Genomic DNA, 26,729 nt, shown 5'->3' with positions numbered 1-26,729 from the left:
CGGTGGCTGTTCAATGTCACAACGAGTAGCTTACAACCCAAGTAGCAGCCATAATTGTAACCTCTAATACCAGGGGTCTATTGCCCGAACCATGTTTGCCTCCATAAGACCCTGTACCCGATTGGGGATTGGGCAGGGTTGCCACGCGTTGTTGCGCCAAGTGCGAAGGACCAGTACGTACTCCGCAGGCGTCAACGTTCTCTCCGTTTCAACGTTATTTTAAACATTTCTATTTCTGCTTCTTCATATTCTGCTGATTGTTCAGTTCAGTTCAGTTTAGTCTTGTTTGCTTCTCTGCTTCGAGCTTCTGTTGCGTCAGCGCTCTCCGTGGCCGCTCGGGATTCGGGCCCACCAGCTAGCTACTATTATTACAACTGCTCCCCGTACTCCGCTCCGTCTTCTACTCCCCTGAGCCTCCGCGACCTCGGCGAATCGCATCACCAAAATGAGTCGGTATGTTGCTGTTATACCCTGATGGACAGAATAGAGGGGGAGCAGAAAAGGAAAGGAAGAAGCTAATTTGTGGCCAGCACGGAGGCGGATTTGGCGATTAACATTCGCAAAGCTACCAGTATTGGTGAGTAGCGTGACCACTGCTGTTCTATTGCTTCATTTGGCCTGAGTGGAAGCTGACATCTGGCGATTTTAGAGGAAACTGCTCCTAAACGTACGAACTCCCTGTCGTTATCCTCCGAACCACCCCGCTGATTTGTATAGGGAAACATGTCCGCAGTTGTATCGTTTACACATGGGACCACAAGTCGTCGGCGGCCTTCTGGGCTGGTATGAAAGTGTATGTGGCGGTATAATAACGATGGTCTTTGGTGGACGTGGGCTAACGACTGCTGTCAACTCGAACAGACAACCTGTCCTCGCCGACGAAGTCCAGACATTCAAGGCCCTTATCACGATACACAAGGTCCTGCAGGAAGGACACCCCGTTGTTGTCCGCGAAGCACAACAACATGTGAACTGGGTGGACAGCTTAATGCGGGGTGTTGCTGGCGAGGGGATCCGCGGATACGGCGCCCTTATCCGGGAATATGTGTTCTTCCTCGAGTCGAAGTTGAACTTCCACCGGGACCACCCTGAGTTCAACGGCCTGTTCGAGTACGAGGAGTACATCAGTTTGAAGACGATCAATGACCCGAACGAGGGGTATGAGACGATTAACGATCTCATGAACCTGCAGGATCAAATCGATGCGTTCCAGAAGCTGATTTTCTCGCATTTTCTGTCCGGGACGAATAACGAGTGTCGGATTTCGGCGCTGGTGCCGCTTGTGCAGGAGAGTTATGGTATCTACAAGTTTATTACTAGTATGTTGAGAGCTATGCATACTACTACTGGGGATGATGAGGCGCTGGAGCCGCTTCGGGGCCGTTACAACTCGCAGCATTATCGCCTTGTTCGGTTCTACTACGAGTGCTCGAACCTGCGCTACCTCACCAGTCTTATTACCATTCCGAAGTTGCCTCAAGATCCACCGAACCTCCTGGCCGAGGACGATGACCGGCCAGCTCTACCCAGGAGACCAGCGAAGGAGGTGGAACGGGAGCCAACGCCACCACCGAAGCCGCGCGCCGTCGAGCCTGAGCCTATCAACGACTTCTGGACCACCGAAGCCAAGCGCCAACAGGAGGAGTTTGAAGCAGAGCAGGCGCGTCTCCAGCAGCAGTGGGAGGAGCAACAACGACAGCAGCTCCTCATGCAGCAGCAGGCGCAGCGGGATTTCGAGGAACAGCAGCGTCTGCAGGCAGAGCAAGCGCGTCTGGCCCAGGAGCAACTCATGCAGCAACAGTATCAGTCCCATACGCAGGGCCGCTTGGCTGAGCTCGAGCGCGAGAACCTGAACGCGCGCGCACAGTTTGAGCGGGACCAGCTCATGTTGCAGGAATACGACCGTCGTGTGAAGGATCTGGAAGAGCAGATGAACCAGCTCATAGCGAACACGAACATGCAGAACACCTCACGTGACGAACAGATCCGGTCCTTGCAGGAGCAGGTCAACACATGGCGCGCCAAGTACGAAGCCCTCGCCAAGCTGTACTCCCAGCTCCGACAGGAACACTTGGATCTCCTGCAGACAACCAAGAGTCTCAAGATCAAGGCCGCCTCGGCGCAGGAGGCCATCGACCGCCGGGAGAAGCTGGAGCGCGAGCTCAAGACGAAGAACTTGGAGTTGGCTGATATGATCCGTGAGCGTGACCGTGCTCTGCACGACCGGGACCGTCTCACCGGATCGAACAAGGAAGAGCTCGAGAAGGTTAAGCGGGAGTTGCGCTTTGCTATTGACCGGGCGGAAAATGCGGAGCGGTCGAAGGGCACTGAGATTTCGTCTCTGTTGTCCAAGTACAACCGTGAGATGGCTGATTTGGAGGAGGCCTTGAGGAACAAATCTCGTGCCATCGAGGAGGACTCGTCCAAGGTCGGCGATCGTCAGCGGGAGCATGACCTTGCTCTTCAAGAGAAGGATGAGGAGATTGAAGTGTACAAGTCTGGAATGGAACAGGCTCTCATGGAGCTTGAGGAGATGAAGATGGTATGTACTTTCAGACTACTGGGGATGACTTAGATACTGACCTCCACAGAACCAAGGTGATACGGACACAGCGTTGGACACGCAGATCGACCACGTCCTGCACGGGGCCGTCTCGAAGATCAACGACATTATCGACTCTGTTCTTCAGATGGGTGTGCAGCGTGTGGACGATGCTCTGTACGAACTGGACTCCTCCATGCAAGCCGGTAACCAAAACGCGTCTCCTCCGTACGTGCTGTCGCAACTCGAAAAGGCCTCTGCCTCCGCAACCGAGTTCTCGACGGCATTTAACAATTTCATCGCGGATGGTCCGAACAGCCCGCACGCTGAGATTATTCGCACCGTTTCCGTTTTCTCGGGCTCGATCGCCGATGTGCTGAGCAACACCAAGGGTCTGACTCGCCTGGCTAACGATGACAAGAGCGCCGATCAGCTCACCAACGGCGCCCGCAAGTCCGCCCAAGCGACCGTGCGATTCTTCCGTGGCCTCCAGTCCTTCCGTCTGGAGGGCCTGGACGCCCTGAAGAAGACAGACGTGGTGATCAACAACAACCTCGAAGTCCAGCGCGACCTGCAGTCGCTCTCCAAGCTGGTCGACGCCTTCGCCCCCAAGAGCAGCAAGATCAGCACCAGCGGCGACCTGGGCGACCTGGTCGACCAGGAACTCAACAAGGCCGCGGACGCAATCGACGCCGCCGCCGAGCGTCTCGCCAAGATGAAGAAGAAGCCCCGCGAGGGCTTCTCGACATATGAGCTACGTATCAACGACTCTATCCTGGAAGCCGCCATCGCCGTCACAACCGCCATCGCCGAACTCATCAAAGCCGCCACGGCAACACAGCAAGAAATTGTCCGGGAAGGCCGCGGCAGCTCCTCCAAGACCGCCTTCTACAAGAAAAACAACCGCTGGACAGAGGGTCTCATCTCCGCCGCCAAGGCTGTCGCGTCCTCAACCAACACTCTCATCGAGACCGCCGACGGCGTCATCTCGGGCCGCAACTCGCCCGAGCAACTCATCGTGGCTAGTAACGATGTCGCTGCTAGTACTGCACAGCTGGTCGCAGCTAGTCGCGTCAAGGCTAGCTTCATGAGCAAGACGCAGGATCGGCTGGAGAACGCTAGTAAGGCTGTTGGTGTCGCCTGTCGCAAGCTGGTAAGACAGGTGCAGGATATCATCTCGGAGCGGAACAGGGATGAGACGGAGGCGGTGGATTATTCGAAGCTTAGCTCGCATGAGTTTAAGGTGCGGGAGATGGAGCAACAGGTATGTTTTTCCTTTTATCTTTCTTTGCAAAGATGCCTCTATTGTCTTAATTCCCCCAGAGACATGCTAATTGTACCGCGCCTTACAGGTTGAAATTCTGCAGCTGGAAAACAATCTGTCTCGGGCTCGACAACGTCTGGGTGAGATGCGCAAGATTTCGTACCAAGAGGATTAGTTTAGGTTGTATACAAGTATTCCGTACAGTGATCTGATCTGATGGTGGCCATTTGATACTCTTGCTTTTATTTTTATTTTTCTTTTCGTTTGCTCGTTTTGCCTGGTTTGCGGGTTTCTCCTATCTTTCGTTTCTTTTTTACTTGACTCGTGCTTCGGTCGAGTGGTTTGTTTGGCTTGGATATACCAGTAGATGCAATTCCGATACATGAATATTAAATTCGTTATACGTCTATGTTGGTTGAACCCATGGGACGGTCTGTTGGCCTGTTATCTTCTTGAACTTCCATTTCCGCCGAACAATGTGATCCTCGGTTGTATTAGTGCGATGCCATTGCTTATTCGCTTGTTGATTCATGAAGGGCGGTACGAGTCCATGTTCGTATGTTATCCAACGATGAAAGGCGATTTATGTTAGAGTCACGACTTCCTGTGATAGCCATTCCAGTCATAGTCAGCAGGTGACAGTGACAGCGGCGGTGACGGTGACATTGCAGATATTGATGTTAGAATTCATTCTGCATTTTGGGTTTCTTTGTTTGACGGATTTAGCGAAAGTCAAAGAAAGAAATAGACGTCATTGTAATTGTACTTCTGACACCTGCAGAATGCTTCAATTGTGTCATTTGTCTTGATTCACTATCTATATAATTACAGCGTTGAGGGTTTCGCCAACCATCTCAAGCCTTACACGAGGGATTCGCAAGGAAGAGGGGGAATGAAGCAAAGCAGGCTCAGTATCAATTGTATCACAGAGTAATAGTAGTAAATAGTAAAATAGATACAAACAAAAAACCACAACAGAAATTTGCGAAACAAAAAAAAAAAAAAAAAAAAGCAGGTAGTTAGGCACGCTAAAAAATACTTGGAAATGGGGAATCAAAGGGAATCAATCAAACCAACCCGAAAACCAACCCGAAACCTCTGAGAGCTCTAGAATGCAACAAGACGAAGCAGATACAGAAGTCGAAACCCAACATGTCCATGCCGCAGACATTTAATTCGTTGATGAATGATATGGAACCGAACCGAGAAGTGAGGTCGAGAGTCGTCGTAGTCATAAGATTGGGGAAGTAGCCAATGCGTGATCCATGGTTGCGTCGAGCATGTACCATGAACATATTGAATAGACCTTGGTCAATTCTGGGGAATCTGAGAACCTATGACTGGCATTCTTGCTGCCGAGCTTGTCCAGCAACGAGATTCAAGCATGCATTGCAAAATAAGCCGCGCAGTTGTTTTCTAGCCAATGTCCTAGAAACTAGTTAGCTTTGATGAAAAAAAGAAAAAAAAAAAAACGGGAGGCGGAAAACATGTACAGAACACCATTGCATCTCGTGCAGAACAATTTGTGATATTTACCAAGATCCTTTTTTCCACATCATGCAGACGAAGCTGGTGCTCGAATGCCTCATAGCAAATACTCTGGGTCCGGATACGCTCCTCGGTTCCACGGGGGTTGTGTCCCCAAAAGTCAATTTCCTCGGCGACAGTGCGTCTGGAAAACGTCAGTAAAGATCGTATATTCTCGTTAACTTGACTCACATCATGTAGTACATTTGGGGACTGACCCTGAAAACGAAATGGTAGCCATATTTCTGTGTCAGGTATGCGAGATGTTCGTTCGTCATTCTCTCCATGGCAAGAAGCGTCCTGTGGAATTCAAACTCTTGTTCGCCAGATATCCAACCTTGAACAATGGGACCAAGGAAACTGTAAAGCTCAATTGGATGCCCCTCGAGTCGGCAACAGTTGGAATGAAGTGAAAATCGGCTATAAGGGCATGGAGATAGAATGCAAAACGATGAATAGGAGAATCCTTGCCCTCTGGCAATGCTCTGACTCAATGAGGCAGATTGCGTACAATCTCGCCATTGCCCAGAGCAGATATGTGAGCCATAAGTCAGTATATGTTTTTGTGTTTAGCGTACGAAAATGGTAACATAGGTGGCTTGGTCCCTTATCGCTGCGGGAAGATCTGGATTCTGTGCCATCATGGCAAGGAAGTCGATGGGTTTGGTGTCAAGACGACAGCCATTAGCCATCTTGATCAACGGCATAATCGTAGATACGGGAGCTGTTGATAGGATTGATCGAATTGATGAAGATTGACGCTTTTTCAATAGGGATAAAGAGAGGGACGAGCGACAGCAGTTGACGAAGTTGGAAAAAAGAAGAGATGGTAAGCAGAGAAAGACAAGTTGAAAGAAATTAGAACAAGAAGGTGAAAGTTGAAGTAAAATCCCCTTTTTTATTTACCATATTTTCTTTTTTTTTTTTTCGAGCTGTGACCGGGGCGTCGGATGCCTTGGGAGTGAAGTAGTAGGTGACTTCAGGACCATTCACTTATAACAAAGAAATGTGCCAACCACCCCTCGGGGGTCGGAGGCAACGTTTTTTACGCTGCCTCTTTACCATACTGGACTTCCTCTCGGGCAAGTTCTCTATCGAAATCACATTCGAAGGGTCTGGTCGTGTCCATTCGGCTTTTCGAGGCGTCAATCTGTTGAGAAGAAGGTCCTTGAGCTGACCGTTTGCCCGGAGATCTACATTTCCTTATACAACGGCAAAATGGCTACGGTACCTTACACTACGAATCCAACAACCAAATCCTCCGACACAGTTACAGAGCTGCTCTGGAAGGACGCTTTACGCCATTTGAAATATACGAACAACGAGGTGCTTCTTCCAACCAATGTGCGAGACATGATCGGCCAAGACAATGTCGACAAGATAAAATCTCGCCTCAGGTGATATTCTCCGAGCTAAGGCTTTCTCGGTTTGTAGTTTTTGAAGCTAACATATGATTGCAGTGCACTTCTTGGTGCTCCCGTTGTGGGCTTCATTGATGAGTCTATAAATGCTTTTCGTCTTATGCGCACCCCTACATTTTCGGGCTCTGCAGTATCTGTTGCATCTCACGACACACTGGTAAAAGTGCCAAAAAAGGGTTCATTCGGCTCGTCGACGAATCAACGAGAAAAGCCTCCAGTATCATCAAAAGCTGCAAAAGTCCCGCGACCCCCAAATGCCTTTATCCTTTACCGTCAGCACCATCACCCGAAGATTAAAGAAGCATACCCTGACTTTCAAAATAACGATATTTGTAAGTTGCGAAGCTACCGAATCCTCAAGCGACTGTGCTAACGAAAAACAGCCATCATGTTGGGGAAGCAGTGGAAAGCAGAACCGGAAGAAGTCAGGGCACATTACAAGGCACTGGCAGACGAGCAAAAGAAGAAACACGCCGAAGAGTACCCAGACTACCAATATACACCACGCCGGCCATGCGAGCGGAAACGCCGAGCATCATCACGCCAATACGCCAAACACTCGAAAGCAGCCGCCGCCGCAGGTCTCGCAGCAGCAAGCGCAAAAGCAAAGTCATACGCCAGTACGGGGATAGGATTGGGACTGGGATCAATACCGGAATCGGGAGCAGGGACAACTACAAGACACACCCCCAAAGCCGAATCACCAACATCAATGACATCGGGTGCCACACTATCCACCGTTTCGACACCAGCAATGCAGGCAGCGAATGGCATGGACCACGACCTCTCCGAATTCAACGTCTTCTTCGGCCCCAGCGATCTACAAGACGAGCAGTTTAATTTCGATACGGTCAGCTTTGATGCCATGGTACAGCAACTACGGAACGATCAGAACCAGGATGTATTCCTGCAACCGTTGAATCCTACGGAGCAGGCGGCGGTGGATTCGTTTGAGTTCTCGGACTATATTGCAGATTGTTTCTGACCTGATTCGAGATTGACTTGGGCTGGTCTCGAGCAGCGGAACGTGATTTCTTTCGATTATTTCTTTCGGCATTTTTCTCCTTTTTTCTTTCTTGCTGTATTATTCCTGTCCATTTACGGCGCCACGAGCCTTGCATTACCATTATCGTTTTTTGTGCCACCATCGCTTCTAATACCTTTGTTCTGGTTGTGGCGTTTTTTTTGACTTTCGGGAGTTGCGGCTTTTGATTTTTGATATCGCTATTTGTAGATTGCATCGGGAACCACCCGAACTTCGACTATACAATTTAACATTAATTTACCTCATATATGACATTACTTTCGAAAACTTTCATGATCGATGTAAGCCCCAGTGCCTGGATAAGGAATTCTTGTACCGCACAGGTTACATTGCATAATGTACTCGAACCTGATCTCCTTCCCCTGCAGCGGTTGACACGCCTGTCGCAGCCCTGCAGATAAGCGAGCAGAAATAGATCTCGTGTAACTGCTTGTCATGCATCTCTGTGTTTCTTTGTACCCCGTTCCCCTACCCCGGGTCATGGAGGAGCTGCTATATCTCCGAAAATGGAAACCAAGTCTCCACCCTTGAACTTCCGAAAGGGGTATCGTTCTAGAATAGGAGTCTTAAGAGTTATTCAAGTAACACAAGCCTTCATCCCTACTCCATAGTGCTATTCCAATCACTAGCCCAGATAAACGTCGGACATCGCCACTGCGTGCCCTTCTCTTTATTCCCACTCGGTCCTAGCGGCCTTTGACAAATCCAGAACGCCCTCCCACAGTTGACGCCTGGTTTCTTCGTCGTGAGGCTGATACAAGGTTCCTCGTGGCCGTCACACGTGGGTGGCGGTTTCTTGCTGAACAGTTTGGACCAGTCTTCTTTGCTGACGATGGGGTCGATAACGGTTTCGCTTTCCTGGGATGCGGAGGGGGCGTGTTCATTGGTCGATGGATCGTGGGGTTTGGTTTGGGGTGGGGTGTCTTCGGGTTGGCTGGAGGATGGGATGCTGCGCTTGGAGGGGGATTCGGGTCGTTCGCTGGGTGTGTCATCAGAGATTTGTGTGGGAGACGGCTTGGAGGGACTGCTTTTCGGTTTGAAAAAGCCTTTGAGAGTCTTTTGCCCGGGTGCTGACGGAGCTGGGAGTTGTGTAGCCGTCGATTTTGTGCGCTTTATGGATGCTGTCGGTGCAGATTGATTTCTCTTGCGAGTGATGCCTTTGGTAATCTTTGTTTCGTCTGTAACTTGGGCAGACGGCGTGTTATTCCCGTCTGATGTCGCGGGTGATTGTGATTCCTTTTCCTGAACCGACGTAGTTCGCTCTGGAGTCGCAGACACGGTACTCGACTTTTGCACTGGCTTGCGCGCGAACATATCTTTGATGTTTCTCCTTCTATCAAATTCCGGTATCAACCGTCCAGATATGGGGAGGAGATATTTGGTTGAGTATTCTTGCTGACGCTCGCCATTTTGGAACATGCCATGTGGGTTCATTACATCCAGTATATTGACGGGATTTCCGTCAATAGTCACCGAGTCCTTGAACGTAGCATATACCGGACAATGGTCAGATCCCTGCAGCCATTAGCAACCTACCAACGTTGTTTCAGACAGAACCAAGACTTACTAAAAGACCCTCTTGTATGTTTGAATCACAAAACCAATCCTGCATATCCAGACTACACAGGACATAGTCGATCCTCGCGCCGAAGTTCCCTGGCCGAGCGTTGAGTCTCTGCTCCCAACACGTATACATGCCGCGTCGATCAGGATGATACGCTCTGCAAATATCATACAGAGCCGGCTTCTCTCGCCCTTCGTCTCGCTCACCAATCACCTTTCCATCGGATAGCAGCTGGTTGAAGATCCGTCGTACCCGGGTAGACACATATTCGTCCTCCGTCGCGGCCCCCTTACGGATTGCTTCTCCCGCATGTGCTGAGTCGATTTCTCCTCGTGCAATGTTCAGGTCCCCAGTCAAGAATACCCTCTTACCCATGGCAATCAGATTTCGAACACGGGCGTCCAAAGCTTCGATGAAGTTCTGACGGAATGAATCGCGACTTTCGTCACGATTTGCTGGACAGTATGTGCCGATCAGAACAAATGCCGGAAACTCGAGAATGACACAGCGACCTTCTGAGTCGAGGATGGCCGGATCTACTTCAAACTGTGATAGCTGTTCAATGGTTGGATAGCCCCCGATCTGTTGCTCTTCTGGGAGTTCCCGAAATGGAGTCGATGTGTTGGGTGGATAGAGGACCCCTGCGATACCTTCTTCTGCGCGGATTGGGGCACATTTTGCATTGCGCGTGTAGATTACAACACCAGAGTAGCCTAACGAAATGTTAGAGCGTTATTTGAGTTATAAGTAGTGGAGCATACCCTTTTTCATTCTAGGCAGACTGAAGTAGCAATCCCAGCCGGGAACCAACACCATGTCATCCCGGAGATCCTTGCGTTGAATTTTGGTTTCTTGGAAGACGACAATATCCGCCTCCAAAGTATCGAACATCGCCTGTCTTCTGTCAATCGGGATTCTGCATGAGATCGTACAGGGAATACCTCGAATGACCGCTTCCCTCTCCATGGCTCATAGGAGAACGGGTTTCTGCATGATCGACTATTTAGCACAAAGCCCGGAAGCCCTCATAGTTCAGTACGCACCGTATCCCATTAACTACCTTTAGTCAGCTATAGAGATCTAAACAGCTGGAGGTCACTTACCGTTCCATGTTGTGATGCGAAAACCCATCCCGGCCACGAACCAGCGCGCCTTTCAAATGTCTTATTTCTATTCACGAAGCGAAATATTATTACAGCCAATGGTGTCCCGAATCAACGCGTCCATAGTACGTAGGTGCAAGGAGACAGATAGCACCCGCCACAACCTCGTGATCACACGTGACGGTATGACGGAGTGACATCGTACTGTGGCTGACACTATCCCGTGGCTAGTGCACGCTAAACCCAATTCAGCCTTCGCCAACAATTCGTGCTGGAATCCCGAACCGCCCGAACAAGTCCGCCCATCCCACCGTCATATCGCCAAACAGAACGCAACGCCTGCGTCGATTTCACCATGTTCCCCCAGCGCAACATCTTCCGGTTCTCCCAGCGCGCTGCTCAGCAGCTGCGTGTCGCCGGCCAGCGCCGCGCCAACAGCACCCAGAGCAACTTCCCCTGGGCCGTCGACAACGCCTTTAACCGTGAGCGGGATGCTGTGAAGCACCACGCTGCTGAGACTAGCGGTGCGTCTTGCAATTGACTCGGTGCATTTGGGAATGTGCATTTGCTAATGTTTTTTTTTTTTTTTTTTTGCGCTTGTTTTAGACCTCTGGAGGAAGCTCGCTCTCTAGTATGTTGAACCGTTCCCCGAAACGAAACAATTGGAATACCTTGCCATTCGTCCGTCGATGATATCGTACTCACGATTATGATTGCTAGTGCCGTCCCTCCATGCTTGATCCTCGCGGCTATCAACGCCTACAACCTCTGGGAGGAGCACTGGGAGCACTGGGCCCACGAGCCTCCGCTTGAGGAGCGCACCGAGTATCCCTACCAGAACATCCGTGTGAAGAATTTCCCCTTCGGAGATGGTGACAAGGTGAGTTCTCCGTCTGTATTGGTAATTGCGTGCTTGTTACTGACCCAGTTGCTTCTAGACTATCTTGTAAGTTCCCCTTGGTTTGATCCGGGTCGATATCGGATATCTCAGCCGCAATTGGTTTGCCATTTGCGACGGCAAGATCATACGATTTGACGCACTACTCTGAATAAATGAGTGTTTACTAACAATCCTGCAGCTGGAACTCCAGCGTCAACTACCACAACAAGGACAAGCCCACTTAAATTATTCCCGACATGAGTGCATCCAGTGGCAGCCTTCTCGAATCTCGGGTCTAGATGGAGAACTAGGAGACATGTATATTTATCGCAAAAGATTCCAGGAGCAAGTAGACTGAATTGAGCATGCGAGGGTTTCATTACGAATTGAAGAGGAATTAGCAACACTGCCAATATACGGTTTTCTTTTGTTACTGGTCTTGTATCGGTCTTAGAACGTCGGCTTCTCGCGTGATATTAAACGTCTTTCACGAGTATTCCAAGGACGTCAAATTGGATCATACGATACAAGAAGTCCGGGCAGCATTAGTAATTCAAGCCCAGGGATTCGCCCGCCTGTTTGACACTTGAGTGAAGATCCATTGAATTCAATTAACAAGAGAATATCATGACAAAGCTCTCAACCTAAACCTCAACAGCGTGCTGCTTCCTCAGATCCAAATACTTCGCCGCATAGTCATTAGCCAGCACCAAATCGCCCGTAAGATGCATAATCGTAGCCTTCTTCGCCATCATCTCACACTGTCCCTGAATATCCTCAATTTCCGCGTACTGATCATACGCAAAATCAATATACCCCAGCGCGCGATTCACATACTCCTTCCGCGCAGGCGTATTTCCCTGTCCTTGACTCCACATAACCCCCGCAATACCCATATTCGCATCCACAAGCAGCGAATGCGCCTTCGCCGCAAGATCACAATCATCCGTCTCCAGAACCCTCGGCATAATACTCTCAATGAGTTCAGAAACAGCCTCGAACTCGCCTAGACTCAGCAGCACACCTCCCAGCACGCAGATAGCTTCCCAAAGGCCCGGGAGAAGCCGTGAGCCGTGCGCGATGCTTGCTGCTCGCATGGCTAGCGAGAAGCCGCGCTGGGGCTGATCGGTTTTCTCGAGGATGCGAGCTTTCAGGCAGAGGAGTTTGACTTGGAAATGGATGTCGAAGTTGTCTTGATGCATTGTTTGCGCGGCTTTTTCGACGGTTTCGAAGGCTTGGCTGTAGTTGCCTTGGCGGATTTGGTGCTCGATGGCCAAGAAGGAGATTAGGGGGGAGATGTCGCTGTCGGGGAGGTGGATAGATTGGAGTTGGGTGACAAGATGGTCGGCTGCTACTTTGTCGTCGCTGGAGGGCATTAGTTGTGGACTTTGTGGGTGAGGGTCAGTGGACTTACCGGTAGATTTGGCGTTGTAGTTGTAGGAGTCCTGAAAAACATGTCCATTGTTGATTTGCTTTGAGGGAGCGTAGTTTTTCGGGTGCTATTTGTTTCATCAAGGCTGACACATCGCGATACCGGCCCTGCTGGGCTAGCTGCGTGTTGTCAGTGGGATTTCATTCAAATGAGCAAATGCCAGTGACATACCAGTTGACAGTTTCGAAAGGTGCTTCTGAGATAGTCCTCGAATGGTGCGTTGTTGGCATAACATTCTCGGAAGATCTCACTGCTCAACCATGAAAGATGTGTTACTCCTGCGAATGATCAGTACTGAAAGCATCATACTTGTAAAGATGCCCGCATCCTACCGATTCGCGCATAAAGTGCAGTCTGCAGCAATAACTGTGGTCCCATCGAGCTAACATGGTTCTTGGTGACATTCAAATGTGATGCTCGAACCATGTTCTCAATAGCAGAAGCAAGACTCTCTCCCTGGTATCGTTAGAATTCTGATACTCACAATGCACGGCACACTAACATTCTGCATCTCGAGTTTAGCTTCACTCAGCAACGTAGTGCTTAATAAACTCCACATCTCAGTTTCCTTGGCCTTTGCCTTTAGGAACGCAAGCCCTTCCTTCTCATTACCAAGCATACCCGTATTTTGGACATCCTTCATCTGCTCGGGGAAGGCTTTGCCAAAGTGATATAGCCAGCTCATGCAAAAGTTCAGGCAGTTCACGTCATGGGACTCTCTGGCAATGGAAACGGCCTCTTGCATAGCAGAAACGGCTTCTCCATGGCATCCGAAATCTGCTTGAAGGACAGCAAGGTTGAGCAGTGCATACTGGTATGCGCTCCGGTCACGGCTGTGCATGGTATAGTCAAAGTAACGGTGAAGGTTGTCGAATGACGATGGATAGTCTCCTGCTCTCCAGGCGTCGAGGAATCTAGGCTGTTAGCTTAACCAAGTCGAAGCACACATTGGAAACTCACTTGATATAGTGGGTCAGGTTAGGAAGCGTCACTCCTGATGCGATGATACGTTCTAATTGCGCTTTCATCTCATCCGGAACTCTTCCACCCAGTCCTGCATATCGTTAGAGCGTTTATGCATCAAAACAAAGAAGAATAACATACTCTGCAACTCGCCAATCTGAAACTCCAGTAACCGTTCCACATCTTTAGTGCTAACATTCCTTTCATACTCCGTGTCATCAGCCATATTACCGTACACAACCTGAGCAAGATAACTTGTTTCATCCAGCTGAAGCTCAAGGAGATTCATATCGATGGATGCCTGTTCGCTCGATGGGTTCTTCTTCGCCCAAATGCGGTATGTCGGCAAGCGGTATTTAACAAAGCCCTTCCACAACCTAACCGAGTCATGGAACTGCAGCCTCGTAAATTCAAGCTGAGCTCTTCTCACGAACGTGCCTAGAGGCGAGTTCCTTGAAAGACGCATAGGGCCCGTTTCAGGCTCAGGAGCGAGGCCGTTATCTCTGTCACGGATCTGCTCTTCACGGGACTTCACTAGCATCTTGGAGATACCCGCGAAGAAGACCTCGAGCGCATCGCAGGAATCGAGGGACCAGATCTTTTTCAGGAACAGATCCCATACTGAACGTCCTGGGACGGAGGAAGGTTGCGCGGAAAGGGTCTTCTCTAAATCTGAGATTGAGACTGTAGCGTCTGTTTCCCATTTCTTTGACGTGGAGGTTCCTGTATTTTCTATAGGGAATAGACACGATACCAGGAATGAGAGGACATGGATAGCGGAGGAGTTGGGGACGACTCCTTCAGTGTATATGGAGATGAGGCACAGCAGTGCAACTTTGGAGGGAGTGAGATAGCGGCTCATCTTGGTTATAGCATTAGCGCCTCTGTTTCAGCTTTTGATGTTGAGCAAGGCCAAGCTCGACACTATGGAGCTTCCGTCGCGTGATGCGACCAATTCGCGTCGAAACCGCCGCTTCAATGGTGTTATACTTTTCAAATAACAAAATAAAACATGCCAATGCACTTCAAAACCTGATTCTCCTGAAGATGTGTTAATTTACCGAAAGCTGTCCTCGATCAACTGGACAGAAACAAACACGGAGTTTGGCAAGTGAGGAACATATTTCTGCCTGAGGCCTCAATTGATGCCCCGCCAAAAATCTTATCGATTTTCCTACATCGGACTTCCAATCAACCCCTCAATCAATCGCAAAACCAGCAATCATGGCAGAAGCCTTCACCAACACAGACCTCCAGGGCGCATTGCCTCTCGTCGCCCGGGGCAAGGTTCGCGACTTGTACGAGGTCGACGAGAAGACCCTGCTCTTCATTGCGACTGATCGCATCTCCGCCTACGATGTGATCATGGAGAATGTGAGTATTCCCTCCCCACGAAGTCATTACTGGCGATAGCTGATTGAATGGTTATATCAGGGTGTCCCGAATAAAGGCGTTCTCCTGACCCTCTGCACACGGACGTGGTTCAAGACCCTGACCGAGGCCATTCCCTCGTTGCGCACGCATTTCATCTCTCTCGATCTCCCGCCGCAAATCCCCGAGTCGCTGCGACCGGTGCTCCAGAACCGGAGCATGCAGGTGCGCAAGCTGAAGATTCTTCCTATAGAGGCTATCGTTCGTGGGTACATCACCGGCTCTGCGTGGAAGGAATACCAGAAGTCGGGTACTGTGCATGGCATCAAGATTGCTCCCGGGCTGCAGGAGAGCGAAGCTTTCCCTGATGGACCGATTTACACTCCCAGCACGAAGGCTGAGCAGGGTGAGCACGATGAGAACATTCACCCCGATCAAGGTAAGCGGTATCCTTCAACATTTTTCCTTAATGTCGCTAACTATATGTCTCTCAACACAGCCGTTAACATCGTCGGCGAATCCTACGCTTCCACAATCGCCTCCCTCTCGATCCAGCTTTACAAGACCGCTCATGCCTACGCCCTCGAGCGCGGCGTCATCATCGCAGACACAAAGTTCGAGTTCGGATTGGACCTCGAGACAAACGAGGTCGTGCTGGCAGATGAAGTCCTGACACCCGACTCGTCCCGTTTCTGGCCCAAGGATTCCTACGCGATTGGCCGTGGTCAGTCGAGTTTCGACAAGCAGTACTTGCGGGACTGGCTTGTTCAGGAGGGCTTGAAGGGCAAGGAGGGAGTTCGGATGAGTGAGGAGGTTGCGCAGAAGACTAGCGAGAAGTACAAGGAGGCGTGGGAGAAGATTACTGGCGGTAACTAGATTAGGCGCCAGAATTGCGCCGTGCTATATATCGTGGCCTGAATGTTTTATGATAAAAACTGAGATACGAAATGCCTAGAGCTACAAAAGTATGAGTTGTACAGTTACTTTCTCCATCAATTCCAAAAAAGTAGATTATAATACAATTCTACTCGTTATTTGTCGCATATTCACTGATTCCACTCCGAACGGAGTCCCTTAAGGCCCTTCGCTTTTGGTCTGTCCTGCTGCTGTCCCTCTATGCCCTTGTCTGTCCAACCAGACTTCACGCCTTCGTCGACAGGCAGAGCATCCGCGCCGCAGATCAGTCTGTCTTCTTGCGCTTCTTGCTCGCCGATGCCATTTGTGGCCCACATACGATGAATTCGCAGATCGTACGGCCCCTCGACCCGATCCGTAAGACCAATGCCAATACTCTTCACCCGCTGCCGGAGCAGGGAGGTCTGAGGCTCCATAACAAAGCCGTGGTTTGTGCGAACGAAAGCGTTGAACGGTAGGAGAATGGTTTCCCATCCTGTGGAGCCGGACGTTGTTGCTGAAGCGGAGGACATGACGGTCGACTCGGGCGGGATGTCCGACAGTGACGGAGGGATGCCCCCAGGGTACTTGGTGTCAGCACTCTCTGCTGACTCCGATGCCTCTGCTGATGAGTATGGTGGCAGATGTTCGTCGGAGGTGGGACGGCTCTGGACGCGGTGGTGTCGTGTGTACAGTCGGTGCTGGTGAATATCGGTCTCGACGATCGAGTCGGTTTGGATGTTCACAGTATAGCGTCGGCCATCGGACTTGACACGGAGTGCCAGGTAGGCGTATGGGTCGACATCCCAGTACAGTCGACCGAATAGCCAGAGTCCTCGGTCCTTGTTGCGAAACGCGGCGTATCCTGTTCAATTACGACATTGTCAACCACCGCTCCCCACTATCGACCACCGACCAAAGATCATACCTGTCCGTTCCACCCTCCAGTTATTGGGAAGCTTGGTCGATATGTTGCCATGAAATCTCGCATGGGCAGGTGTGTTCGAGGAAGGGTCCGCCGGTACATAGTCCAAGTTCGCAGTACTGAATCCTCCGACGGCACGGTCGGCCATTGTTTTGCAACCCGCAACCGCCCTCTCATCTTCGAAATCGAGCATTGTATAGGGTTTCGTAGGAGTATGAAGGCCTTCGGTGTTCCAAGCTGTAGCGTGAACCGACCGTGTTAGCGGATGCGACACGCGGGGAATAGAAGCCGGGACGCACCAATTTTTGAGAGGCGACTGAGCTCGTCTGCGCTGCGCTTGAAGAAACCGGCCGGCTTTGCGGCCATACATCTGGCTGTTGGAATCATTTTTCGAGCTCACAGCTCCCAGTGCGGGTGTGTGAGAGTGACAAGAAAGGAGGATGGAGAGCGAAGAGGAGAGGAAGCCGAGAGCTGCAGGATGATGTCCCTCAGACGGTTGGCGCTAAACCCGATGCATTAATTGATCGGCGATCAGCCGATGATAAGATCGATAATTCCGACTGAGGAGACTCTTCACTCTTCACTCGTACTCCTTATCTTCACAGGACACGACCAAGCCAGCACATGATGGTGGGTTTGCCCTTGGCTGTCAGGTAAGTCGTCGTATCTGTCAGCATGCTTCAGGTTAGCTGATACTGTTCACTTCAGGGCATTGCATCTCGTTCTGAAGTCACTTGGGGTTGCAAACACCACTCACTAACATGGCGCTTCTCCCTTGAGTGAAAGCAATGTGCTTGATGAGGATGACTGGACAAGGCCTTTATTCGGGGGTGACAAAGCATCGACAACGAGATGAAGAGAGCTCTGAGGCGATACTCTCGCCCCCAAATTGTGGTCTCGTCCGATAGACAATGAGACAATGACCATTTTCGTCAGGAAGTCTCGCGGCATCAAAGAGGCTGACATTCAATATCATTGAAATGGTGCATCCCCTTGATTAAATACCTTAACAATCGGTAGCAGCAATGCTCTTACTGCCAGCTTTGCTCGATGAACAAGCCTTTTGTTCTCAAGATACGACATACTCTACGAAGAAACCATCATTCCGAGCCTTGACGATACCTGTGAATCAAGGTGTCGATGTCAGCCTAGCGGTTTTAACCCTCGTTATCGTCATCATTTTTTCTTTTGAGGCTCCGACATGAGAAGATTTCTACAGTCAGGCTTGGAGGATGCCTCCTTGTCATAAAAAGCTTTCTTTTCCGCTTATTTTATTCTCTTTTGAGTATCCGATGAGAGACTGTCTGGTTCGCCAGGCTTTCGCTTCTACTCTCGTCGCCTACCCGTTCAAATCGTCATGATAGTGTTATATCACTTCCGATTCAAATAGAGAGGATGCCTACGTTCGCTGCCTATTGAAAGGGTAGAAATACTCTCCCATCATTTGTCCTCTTCTTGCTTTTACCATCCATCTACTATCTACTCATACTCAAGCGTGTAGCATCCCAAATCTGCACATTCCATCGATATACTTGCTCCTCGCTTCGTTAGCATTCGAGTCTCACCATGCCTTCCCTTAACCCCGGTGTTGCTCCTTTCATCATCAATACAAACGCCGACAACAGCCACACAAACGGCAACAATAACAGCAACGTGAATGCCAACAGCATTGGAAATGGCAATCTCAACAGCAACGGCAATGGAAATGGAAATGGAAACGTCAACACCAACAACAATGCTAACGCTAACAGCAATGACTGCAATGACTCTAGCACTGACAATGGTTCTAGCACTGGCAACGACTCCAGCACTGGCAACGGCTCTGGCTCTAGCAGCCCAAGCAGCACCAGCACCAGCGCCAACGTCAACGCCAGTCCCAGTAATAGTTCTAATAACAGCCGCGGAGGCAGCAGCCACAACAGCCCGGCCATTAGACCAATCCGGTCTGACAGAATGAACTGTGCTCCTACAGCTAGCAATGCCCAGGGCCTGTACCCTCCTGCAGCTTGTGTCTTTGTTGGAAAGTAAGTCCTTGATTCCAGTTACGCTTCCAATGTATCCATGTTAACCCTAGCCAGTCTTTCGACCAGAGTCCCTCTTGAGCAGCAAGGAAAAGAATTGGAGAAAAAGTTCTCTACAATTGGCCCATGCTATGTTAAGACCAATGTGGACAGGAAAAAGGAACTTCCCTCTGCTTTTGTCCAGTTCGAAGTAAGTCCCTAAGTCGTGTCGGTCATGTCTAATTGCTCTTGCTAACCAGAATGTCCTTGATAGAAAGTTGAACATGCAGAGATTGCCTTGACATGGCATAATACCATGCAGCTCCACGACCGCCTGCTGCGGGTTGAAGTGAGCAAAGCGATAAGTAAGTCGATCTTAGCTCAGACGCTTCTGATCCCAAATAACTAACGTAATACTTCACAGGAGCCGGCATCATGGGCCATCGCAATGGAGAGCCCATTACCTTGGATCTTGTAGAAAAGGTTTTGAGAGGACGGGGAGCGCTCGACTATTGCATTTTAGAGCGCACTACAAGCGGCGCGGTTGTCAGCAAAGTCGTCTTCTCTTTTGTTGGCGATTATCAGGATGCGATTAGGGTAAGTGATCTTGCAGTATACCATAAGATGAACTCCCAACATTAATACTCCCTTACAGCATTTCCAAAATGATCACTTCATTTATCTCAAACCGGACCACGGAATCAGGCCCATTTCTTCTTCCTCTTCCTCTTCTTCTTCCTCTTATTCTTCGTCTTCTTCTTCCTCTTGCTCTTCTTCTTCTTCTCCTCCTCCTCCTCCTCCCTTGCCACGATACTCCCAGTCCCAGTCCCCCTACTACCCACCGGCGCCAGCACCCTTCCTTCAGACATCCTATCCTCAGAGATCTGGAGCTTACTACCAGGGATCTTACTCTCAGGCGCCTCTTCCTCCGTTCCCTTGTTTCCCCCATTACAACAACTGGACTTATCCTCAGGAGCCCTACCATCCTCAGTCTTACGCTCAATGGTCCTACAGCCAGGGAACCTACCCTTCATACGCTCAGGGAACCTGGTACCCTCCTCAAAATTGGTCCGAGCCAGGCTACCACGCCGTCAAAGCACCCCAAACAAATACACACGTTCAGGCACTAAACCCTGGGATGTTCTTTCCGCCAGAGCCTTGGTCTGCAGCGCATTACACAGCGTCCGCTCCCCCGGCATCCGGCTTCCATTCCGCGCAAGCGCAGCCTGCCGCCTCTCAATCTACCGGAAATGCAAATGGAAACGAAATCACCCCGCCTTCTTCCCCTGGAAATGGAGAGGAGAGGACTGAGGAACAGGATAATGATAACACTGTCGCTGAGGAAAAGACTGGGGAAAAGGAGGAGAACAAGGAGAAGGAAGCGGGAAATGAAAAGAAGGACGAAAAGAATCGGCCACTCATTGTGGGGGCAACGTCTCGCCTTAGGTTTTGAGGTCGTTTGAATGATTCGTGGTTTGTGATATGTGTTCGGAAAATCAAGATTGTCAAGTATGGTTGATTGCTCATGTTTATCCTAGAAAATCAATGGAAATCAAATAACCATTCAAGTTCTCATTTCTGTTGTTCTCTTAGTAAATAAAAAGAAGTTTAGTAATCTGTCTATTGCTCTAGACACCCCAAATATAACCGAGTCTCATCAATCCCAATACGCATCCAAAAGTGAAGGTTGGAAGTTAGATCGAAAAGGTGAAGGCAGCAAAGACCTTACATGTTCCAGTATATATAAAAATATGCAAGCAACAAGAGACAGACAATGCAATATACATATGCATATGGTATCAAGAAAATAAGCAGGAAGTCAAGTACAAGACAACAGGACAATGCAATCGAACAGAAAACCTATTTACAATAGCACAAAATAAAATAAACTAATACCCATCATAGCTGATATGCAAATATCCGTTCATATATCATATAAATAACTCAAGCCCTAATGCGCCTGGCATCGAAATATCTCAAGCTAATCGCAGTGTCATTTATGCCCGCTAGCGGGGCAGCATCCTCCAGCAACTCCCATGGACGAATCTGATATGCACCAACGATCCGACCACGATGCTGGAGACGAAGACTGCAGTCCGGTTCTTCTGCTGAGGACACTCCCACAGATAGACCCGGTGATGGTGCAGCAGCGGCGGTGGCTTGTGCTTGTGACGGCGTTGGTGTTGAGCCCGAAGCAGGTGAAGGTAGTGATGCTGGTTGTGCGGAATTTGCGGCAGCACCATAACCAGGTAAAGGACCGAGGAGATAGAGGAAGCGCGAGTCGTTCTGGAACTGTGCGAAAGGGGAGCATTTCTCCTTGAGGAAACGGGCGCAGTGGTGGCGCGCTTCGTCGGGGAAGGTGTCGATGAGTGAGGCTGCGACGTCTAGCGCGTGCGTTTGGAGGAGAATACCCGGACATGGTCGGTAGTCTTCGGGTTGGTGAGGGTGTGGGAAGTAATCCGCTGTTGGGAAGAGACGCAGGAGGCTGTTCGGAAAGCGCGCAAGTGCAATGGAAAAGATTGAGATCAGGATGCGAGTTTGTTCCTGCAGACCGGTTGGTCTGGTAGACGAGGTGAATGCGGACCGGTGGATAACGACCATTCTCAAGAGGACGGAGAACCAGAACGCAAGACCTCGTTCAAAGTTCGAACGAGCTATATTCTGCTGACCTCCCTCACCGGTGTCGTTTTTGTTTTCGGTGAAATTCATGGAATTGGTTTGCATGATCACGAATTTGTTGAGCAGAAGATCCATCTTTTCGACGAGAACGGAGGCGATTGATGGTACACCAGATTCCGGGACGCTATACGCCAGTTCTTCAATGATCATCAGATATATCCTTGCGGTCTCAATTGCGTTTGTGTAGTTGACAGAAGGCGACCCATCCTCGTCAACAGAAGCTTCCAGCGGCAGCATTGGAACTGACAAGAACTCCTTCTCAGCGCGTTCTCGAATCTGTAAAGTTAGTAAACTGCTCTTGTAAGATACGTAACTTGCAATGTATCATACCTGTCGTACAGCATCCTGATTCATCAAGGCGACTAGACCAACCCAATTGGACCTCTTCGAGCGAGAATCTTCCACCGCCATCTTGAACATGACATCTACAACTCCATTCTTGACCTCTTCCCCAGATGCTGCATTAAACAGCATTTGGAGCTTCAGTTGGCAGAACGGAAGTGAAAAGTCGCTGGTCATGCTGATCACCCTCTCAGCCTCGGACAGATCGTTTTTCGCTTGACTTGGTGAGTCGAGACCAAGAAGGCGGTCCAGCGCATTCTGTAGAGCAACCAGAAACGCGGGATGCTGGTCAGTGAGCTTTTGCATAGACTGCTGAGCTGCGTTGCCCGGCTCGTTCGTAAGCAGATCACAGAGCAAGATGACCATGCTTGTCTCCAAGTGATTCCGTGTTGGATCGGACGACAGTCCTTCCTTTCGTCCAATCGAAGCCACAGCACCACGGATGACTTCGAGCGTCTCTTCCAGATGTTTGGTTCGAAACTCATGTTGCGCCAGGTAGAATCGATAGGTTACCTAAATGGGGACCAGTTAGATCAAGATTTGGCAATTTGACTGGCTGGTGACATACCAAATCATGACATCCATCCTGTGTTGCGGAAGGAGCAAGGAGCTCAAATAGATCTATTTGCAGTTCATCCACGTTAGGGATAGAAGCTGGATTAACCTGCAGAAGCTTCTTCACCAGAGATAGAAAAGCTTGTATAGTCACGCATCCCACTCCAATAAGTGGAGGAAGACTCTTGAAAAACTCGGCCCGGTCATGCATTTTTAGGGCCCCGCAAACCCAACGGACCAGCTTGGTGTCGAAATGCTTTGGATGGAAGGGTCTCAAATGTGCGAGATACCTGCAAGCATCATTGGCGGACAACTTCGTCTGCCCATCTCCCATGTCAAGTATTTTAACAAGCGCGTCGAAAATAGCATCCATCGTTGGCTCGTCCATGCCACTTCCTGACGACAAAAACTGATCCAACTTCTCAAGGAAGGAGGAGTCGGTTTCATTGACTGTGTCTGGGATATGGTCTGAAAGTGGCGATGGTGCTGCTTGGGCAGACCTGTTCTCGATCCGAGAAAGATCTTGACGAAGGATGGCAACCGTGTTGTACTCATTCGGGAGCTGGAGACCGAGTTCTATGAGTGAGTAGATCAGGTCTAGGTCTGCCGTGCCGAGTCGCTTGAGAAGCGAATATGCATCGACAAGCCTCCGGAAAAGATCCGTTGCAGCACCAATAACATTGAATGAATCGCAGTGGTAATTGACGGTATCAGCAGCAGAGGCCAGAACAATGTTGTCGTCACTGCTGGCAGCCTGCTTGACTACATCAGCAAGCATGGAAATGTCGCCAAAGCTCTCGAGGAGGCTGCGGATTTCGTAGAACTCGTCAGGGGTCAGGGAAGATACTTTCAAATCGGCGAGAAACGGCACACCGGAGATCGACCTAACAGGGTTAGAATTAGTGATACACACGCAGCTGGAAAAACGGAACTTACTTGGTCGGGTCTCGACAGTGCTGAGCGACTGCACGACGAATCCATTGTCCAATTTCAGACTTCACCGCCCACGTCAAGCTCTGGTAAGAGGATTCAGGAATAGAATCAACCTCAAAACCGCCAAACACCTTTGGAAGGCGCGTAGCGATAGAACTCTTAACCTGAGAGATGATCGTAGCCTCCTCGGATGAAGCGATCCCAACGCGTACCAACAAAGTATCACGGAGATTGCTTACATGCTCCGGCAGATGGCTCACTGGAAGCTGCGATAGGAGTCCGACACCACCTGGAATAACCTGCCTTTCTGTGAGCGGGTGAGACCGGGGCAAACTGAGCGGAAAACTCACGCTGTGATCAGACAGAGAATCCCTTGACACACCCTTGGCCATAAGCCACTGGAGGTATCGACCGACAGAGAAGGTTTGGGATCTGACCAGCTCCGAGATTGCGTGGTAGACCATGTCCATATTTTCGTTGGCCTTAGGGCTGTCGCTGAGAAAACCAAGGATATGAGAATCCACGTCAATGCCGGCCATCTTCCATTTCCGTAAGAGGCGAACAGCAATATATACACGACGAAGGCCATGGCGGAAAGGAGTAGCAGTCCATTCCAACAACTTGTATATAAGCGTCGCTCTGTCTTCGAAAGTGTCTAGGCAAACAACGGAGACTGAGGATATATCGTGCGCAGTGCGTATAGAATCGAATAAGCGAATTATATGTTGCTGCTGTTGTTGCCCCGAGTGGTGCGCAGCGCTTTGGCAGTGCATGGGTCGTTGTACTCGTACGTTCCGTTCGGCGATATTCTGAAAAATAGCCCTGTCCACCTTGTCGTCCAAATCCAAGGACGAAGAAACAAAATCTCGATAACTGGCCCAAGAGGTTGGAAGTATAGCTGAAGAGGTATATTCACGAACGAGCCTCTTGACGTAGAGAGACAGACGATCTATAAGCGGCTTGAGGGCTCCGGCGTGTTCAGATTTGCTGAGCTGAGTCAATTTGGCAAGTAACAGCTCGGCTAGCCGACACCCACGTTTCCTATATCGCATTATACTGTCCCAGTATATACCCAGCATCAAAAGCCATACCGGCAGGATTTTAAGGGGTGCCGCTTCGAGGCAAGACAAAAACCATCCGATGTAGTGGTCGTGATCCAGCAGGTTCTCATGAAACAGACGGGCAACCAGACTAACCGCGTAAGTCATCTTCATTTTCCAGTCTGCTGTTCCACAAGCAGCAATGACATTCTCGAGAAACTGCTGCACATTTACAGTCCAATCTCGAACCCACTTGGCTTCCAAACCAATCGCCAATGGGCCACTAGTGCCTTTCCGTTTGAATGCACGAATTTCGTTGGCACCAACACACTTTGCCAGCCATACTGCTCGCGCCACAGGTATCCATTTGCCCAAGCACTGGTCGAGAAGTACCTTGCCCCTGATGCCATGAGGTATGGTGCGACTGAGCCGACGCAGCGGAACGGCTGGGTTTGCCAAATCGCGGAGCCAACTCTCACGTTTATTATCTGTCAGGGTAACTCGAGGGGGAGGCTTAAAGGTCGAAGAAGTAACAACGGTGTTGTGACTCTGTCTCTTTTCAAAGGCGGACGCGAAGACCGATGAAAGCATTTGTAATCCGGAGCGATGCTTCAACTGGGCATACAACGACGGACGTGCGGTATTCGACTCGTTCTGCGAAACTTGGGTACGATCGTAGTATCCTTGCTTCGCCGTTTGCTCATTGAGGACATCTTCTGGGTGGTTTCCAGTCCATGGCGAGAAATCCGCAACTTCTGGAGAAGGTAACTTTCAGTTAAACGCGTTTTCTTTAGTCAGTTTCGAGGGACACTCACTCTCGCCTTTCAATGCTGGGGCCGCAGCAGGAGTTTCAATCCGATATGGCGTGGTCTGTACCGCTTTCACGGGCGAGTAGTCTCTCGACCTACTACTCGAGGGTCTGAGAGCAAATCGCCATGGGGGAGTGGGCAAAGGAGGCGGCGACGCCGGTTTCCCACCCTGCGCGAGTGCTGCTGCATTGTCCCCATTGACGTCTCCAACACCCGGTGTCTCAGATACCAAGGACTGGAAAGACCAGACCGGCCTGCCACGCCACGAGGTCGTCGAGGATGGCCTCGGGGTTGTGGGACCTCCGGGAGCACTCCTCAGATCTCCCCCACCAACACCACCAACACCAGGCACCGGACTGGCCGTCCTGCTAGACGTTCCGGTTGGTATATCTAGCCGTGGTCGTTTCGCAGGTGGTTCCCTCTCTTGCGCATCTTCGCCGCTGGTCAAGTCGATGACAGTCGGCTGTTGTCTGAATTGCGCCTGGGACACGGGCGTCGGCAGATTCGCTTCCGACTGGGCGAAGACTTGAAAGGTATTCGGCTGTCCGGAGGCAGTATTCACGGCGCGCAGGGGATGTTGACCCCGGGGTTGGGCGCCGGCGGAAGAAAGAGGGATCATCTCAGGTTCATGGTGTGTACCCAAGCGCCGGGAATTCGGATCATTTGAGGATAAGTGAGGATTATAAACCGATAGAAACGTCAAGTCATCGAAGAGCTCTGTGAATACTCAGAGAAATTCAAAAAAGACGGTAATTCGAATTCGTGCGAGAAAGGGAGGCGAATAGCTGAAAGACAGGCTTATCGTGAACTCGGCCGGTAAATAGTGACAGTCACAATCGCCGAACAAAAACAGGTCGGGGAAACCGCGGAAATAGTGCGGATTGTACGCCGGATGCACAACAGGGAAATATGCAACGAACTCGACAGGTAAGCAATGATACGTGGGAAAAAGAATATGTACAGGGGGGAGTGTCTGAACTCTGTAGCACTTGGATTGGTTTCACTTTTTTCGACGATTTTGGTGCCGGATCGCCTCACTAAGCGCTAAGGGTTGGCATTCCTACGGGGGTACAAAGGATCTGTTCCCAGTATTTATTTATAGCCACGTTATATCCAGGGTTTATGGTGTTATCGTGGGAGAATCACTCTTTTATCAGGCCATACGAGGGTTGACAGCCAGTGGCATTCCCCGATGTCTCTTGCATGATTCCCGCCGCCGGGTATGCTTTGTTATGCCTCCGGTGGCATGATACCGTGGGCTGACATTGGCCATGCATTGGCCATACAGCTGACTTGGTGTACAAATGCCATACAGAGTGCCTAATGTATGCCATATCGAGTCTGGAACATCCGGAGTAGAATAAGGCCGTATATAAATGTACTTCGTGGTAGACCCAACTGAGTAAGGCCAACAAACATGATAGCAGATCAATCTGATAT

General features: G+C 50.1%; 10 protein-coding genes across 10 annotated transcripts; 5 read left to right on the top strand and 5 right to left on the bottom strand.

The window, feature by feature from the left end:
* Nucleotides 1-445: 445 nt before the first annotated feature.
* SLA2 (putative cytoskeleton assembly control protein Sla2) lies at nt 446-3,981 on the top strand (the record flags this gene model as incomplete). The annotated part of the gene is made up of 7 exons (XM_043282807.1): nt 446-453; nt 531-577; nt 650-667; nt 718-793; nt 862-2,542; nt 2,592-3,806; nt 3,895-3,981. 7 exons carry the CDS (start codon nt 446-448, stop codon nt 3,979-3,981), a joined length of 3,132 nt encoding a protein of 1,043 aa, XP_043140150.1.
* Nucleotides 3,982-5,234: 1,253 nt separating this feature from the next.
* MAT1-2-4 (putative mating locus protein) lies at nt 5,235-5,620 on the bottom strand (the record flags this gene model as incomplete). The annotated part of the gene is made up of 2 exons (XM_043282806.1): nt 5,235-5,478; nt 5,526-5,620. The coding sequence occupies 2 exons, from the start codon at nt 5,618-5,620 to the stop codon at nt 5,235-5,237; spliced, it is 339 nt and encodes a 112-aa protein (XP_043140149.1).
* A 931-nt stretch (nt 5,621-6,551) lies between these two features.
* ACHE_70469A (HMG-box domain-containing protein) lies at nt 6,552-7,739 on the top strand (the record flags this gene model as incomplete). Its single annotated transcript, XM_043282805.1, has 3 exons — nt 6,552-6,730; nt 6,794-7,086; nt 7,138-7,739. 3 exons carry the CDS (start codon nt 6,552-6,554, stop codon nt 7,737-7,739), a joined length of 1,074 nt encoding a protein of 357 aa, XP_043140148.1.
* A 660-nt stretch (nt 7,740-8,399) lies between these two features.
* Nucleotides 8,400-10,329, bottom strand: APN2 (DNA-(apurinic or apyrimidinic site) lyase APN2; the record flags this gene model as incomplete). Its single annotated transcript, XM_043282804.1, has 3 exons — nt 8,400-9,314; nt 9,367-10,076; nt 10,125-10,329. The coding sequence occupies 3 exons, from the start codon at nt 10,327-10,329 to the stop codon at nt 8,400-8,402; spliced, it is 1,830 nt and encodes a 609-aa protein (XP_043140147.1).
* A 492-nt stretch (nt 10,330-10,821) lies between these two features.
* Nucleotides 10,822-11,591, top strand: COX13 (cytochrome c oxidase subunit VIa; the record flags this gene model as incomplete). The annotated part of the gene is made up of 5 exons (XM_043282803.1): nt 10,822-10,990; nt 11,073-11,097; nt 11,187-11,346; nt 11,405-11,412; nt 11,546-11,591. 5 exons carry the CDS (start codon nt 10,822-10,824, stop codon nt 11,589-11,591), a joined length of 408 nt encoding a protein of 135 aa, XP_043140146.1.
* A 399-nt stretch (nt 11,592-11,990) lies between these two features.
* APC5 (putative anaphase-promoting complex subunit Apc5) lies at nt 11,991-14,603 on the bottom strand (the record flags this gene model as incomplete). Its single annotated transcript, XM_043282802.1, has 7 exons — nt 11,991-12,711; nt 12,761-12,897; nt 12,950-13,056; nt 13,111-13,234; nt 13,281-13,692; nt 13,739-13,832; nt 13,883-14,603. The coding sequence occupies 7 exons, from the start codon at nt 14,601-14,603 to the stop codon at nt 11,991-11,993; spliced, it is 2,316 nt and encodes a 771-aa protein (XP_043140145.1).
* Nucleotides 14,604-14,965: 362 nt separating this feature from the next.
* ADE1 (phosphoribosylaminoimidazolesuccinocarboxamide synthase) lies at nt 14,966-15,988 on the top strand (the record flags this gene model as incomplete). Its single annotated transcript, XM_043282801.1, has 3 exons — nt 14,966-15,115; nt 15,176-15,551; nt 15,612-15,988. The coding sequence occupies 3 exons, from the start codon at nt 14,966-14,968 to the stop codon at nt 15,986-15,988; spliced, it is 903 nt and encodes a 300-aa protein (XP_043140144.1).
* A 170-nt stretch (nt 15,989-16,158) lies between these two features.
* On the bottom strand, nt 16,159-17,318 carry ACHE_70464S (CIA30 family protein; the record flags this gene model as incomplete). The annotated part of the gene is made up of 3 exons (XM_043282800.1): nt 16,159-16,871; nt 16,935-17,168; nt 17,231-17,318. The coding sequence occupies 3 exons, from the start codon at nt 17,316-17,318 to the stop codon at nt 16,159-16,161; spliced, it is 1,035 nt and encodes a 344-aa protein (XP_043140143.1).
* Nucleotides 17,319-18,497: 1,179 nt separating this feature from the next.
* Nucleotides 18,498-20,384, top strand: ACHE_70463A (uncharacterized protein; the record flags this gene model as incomplete). Its single annotated transcript, XM_043282799.1, has 5 exons — nt 18,498-18,955; nt 19,010-19,142; nt 19,206-19,296; nt 19,356-19,528; nt 19,587-20,384. 5 exons carry the CDS (start codon nt 18,498-18,500, stop codon nt 20,382-20,384), a joined length of 1,653 nt encoding a protein of 550 aa, XP_043140142.1.
* Nucleotides 20,385-20,875: 491 nt separating this feature from the next.
* SRB8 (mediator of RNA polymerase II transcription subunit 12) lies at nt 20,876-25,908 on the bottom strand (the record flags this gene model as incomplete). The annotated part of the gene is made up of 6 exons (XM_043282798.1): nt 20,876-21,886; nt 21,941-22,465; nt 22,521-23,391; nt 23,444-23,739; nt 23,791-25,235; nt 25,296-25,908. 6 exons carry the CDS (start codon nt 25,906-25,908, stop codon nt 20,876-20,878), a joined length of 4,761 nt encoding a protein of 1,586 aa, XP_043140141.1.
* Nucleotides 25,909-26,729: the final 821 nt, after the last annotated feature.

Source organism: Aspergillus chevalieri, chromosome 7 (assembly GCF_016861735.1).
Source record: "Aspergillus chevalieri M1 DNA, chromosome 7, nearly complete sequence".
NCBI lineage: Eukaryota > Fungi > Ascomycota > Eurotiomycetes > Eurotiales > Aspergillaceae > Aspergillus > Aspergillus chevalieri.
This window is presented reverse-complemented; position numbering and strand designations above follow the sequence as displayed.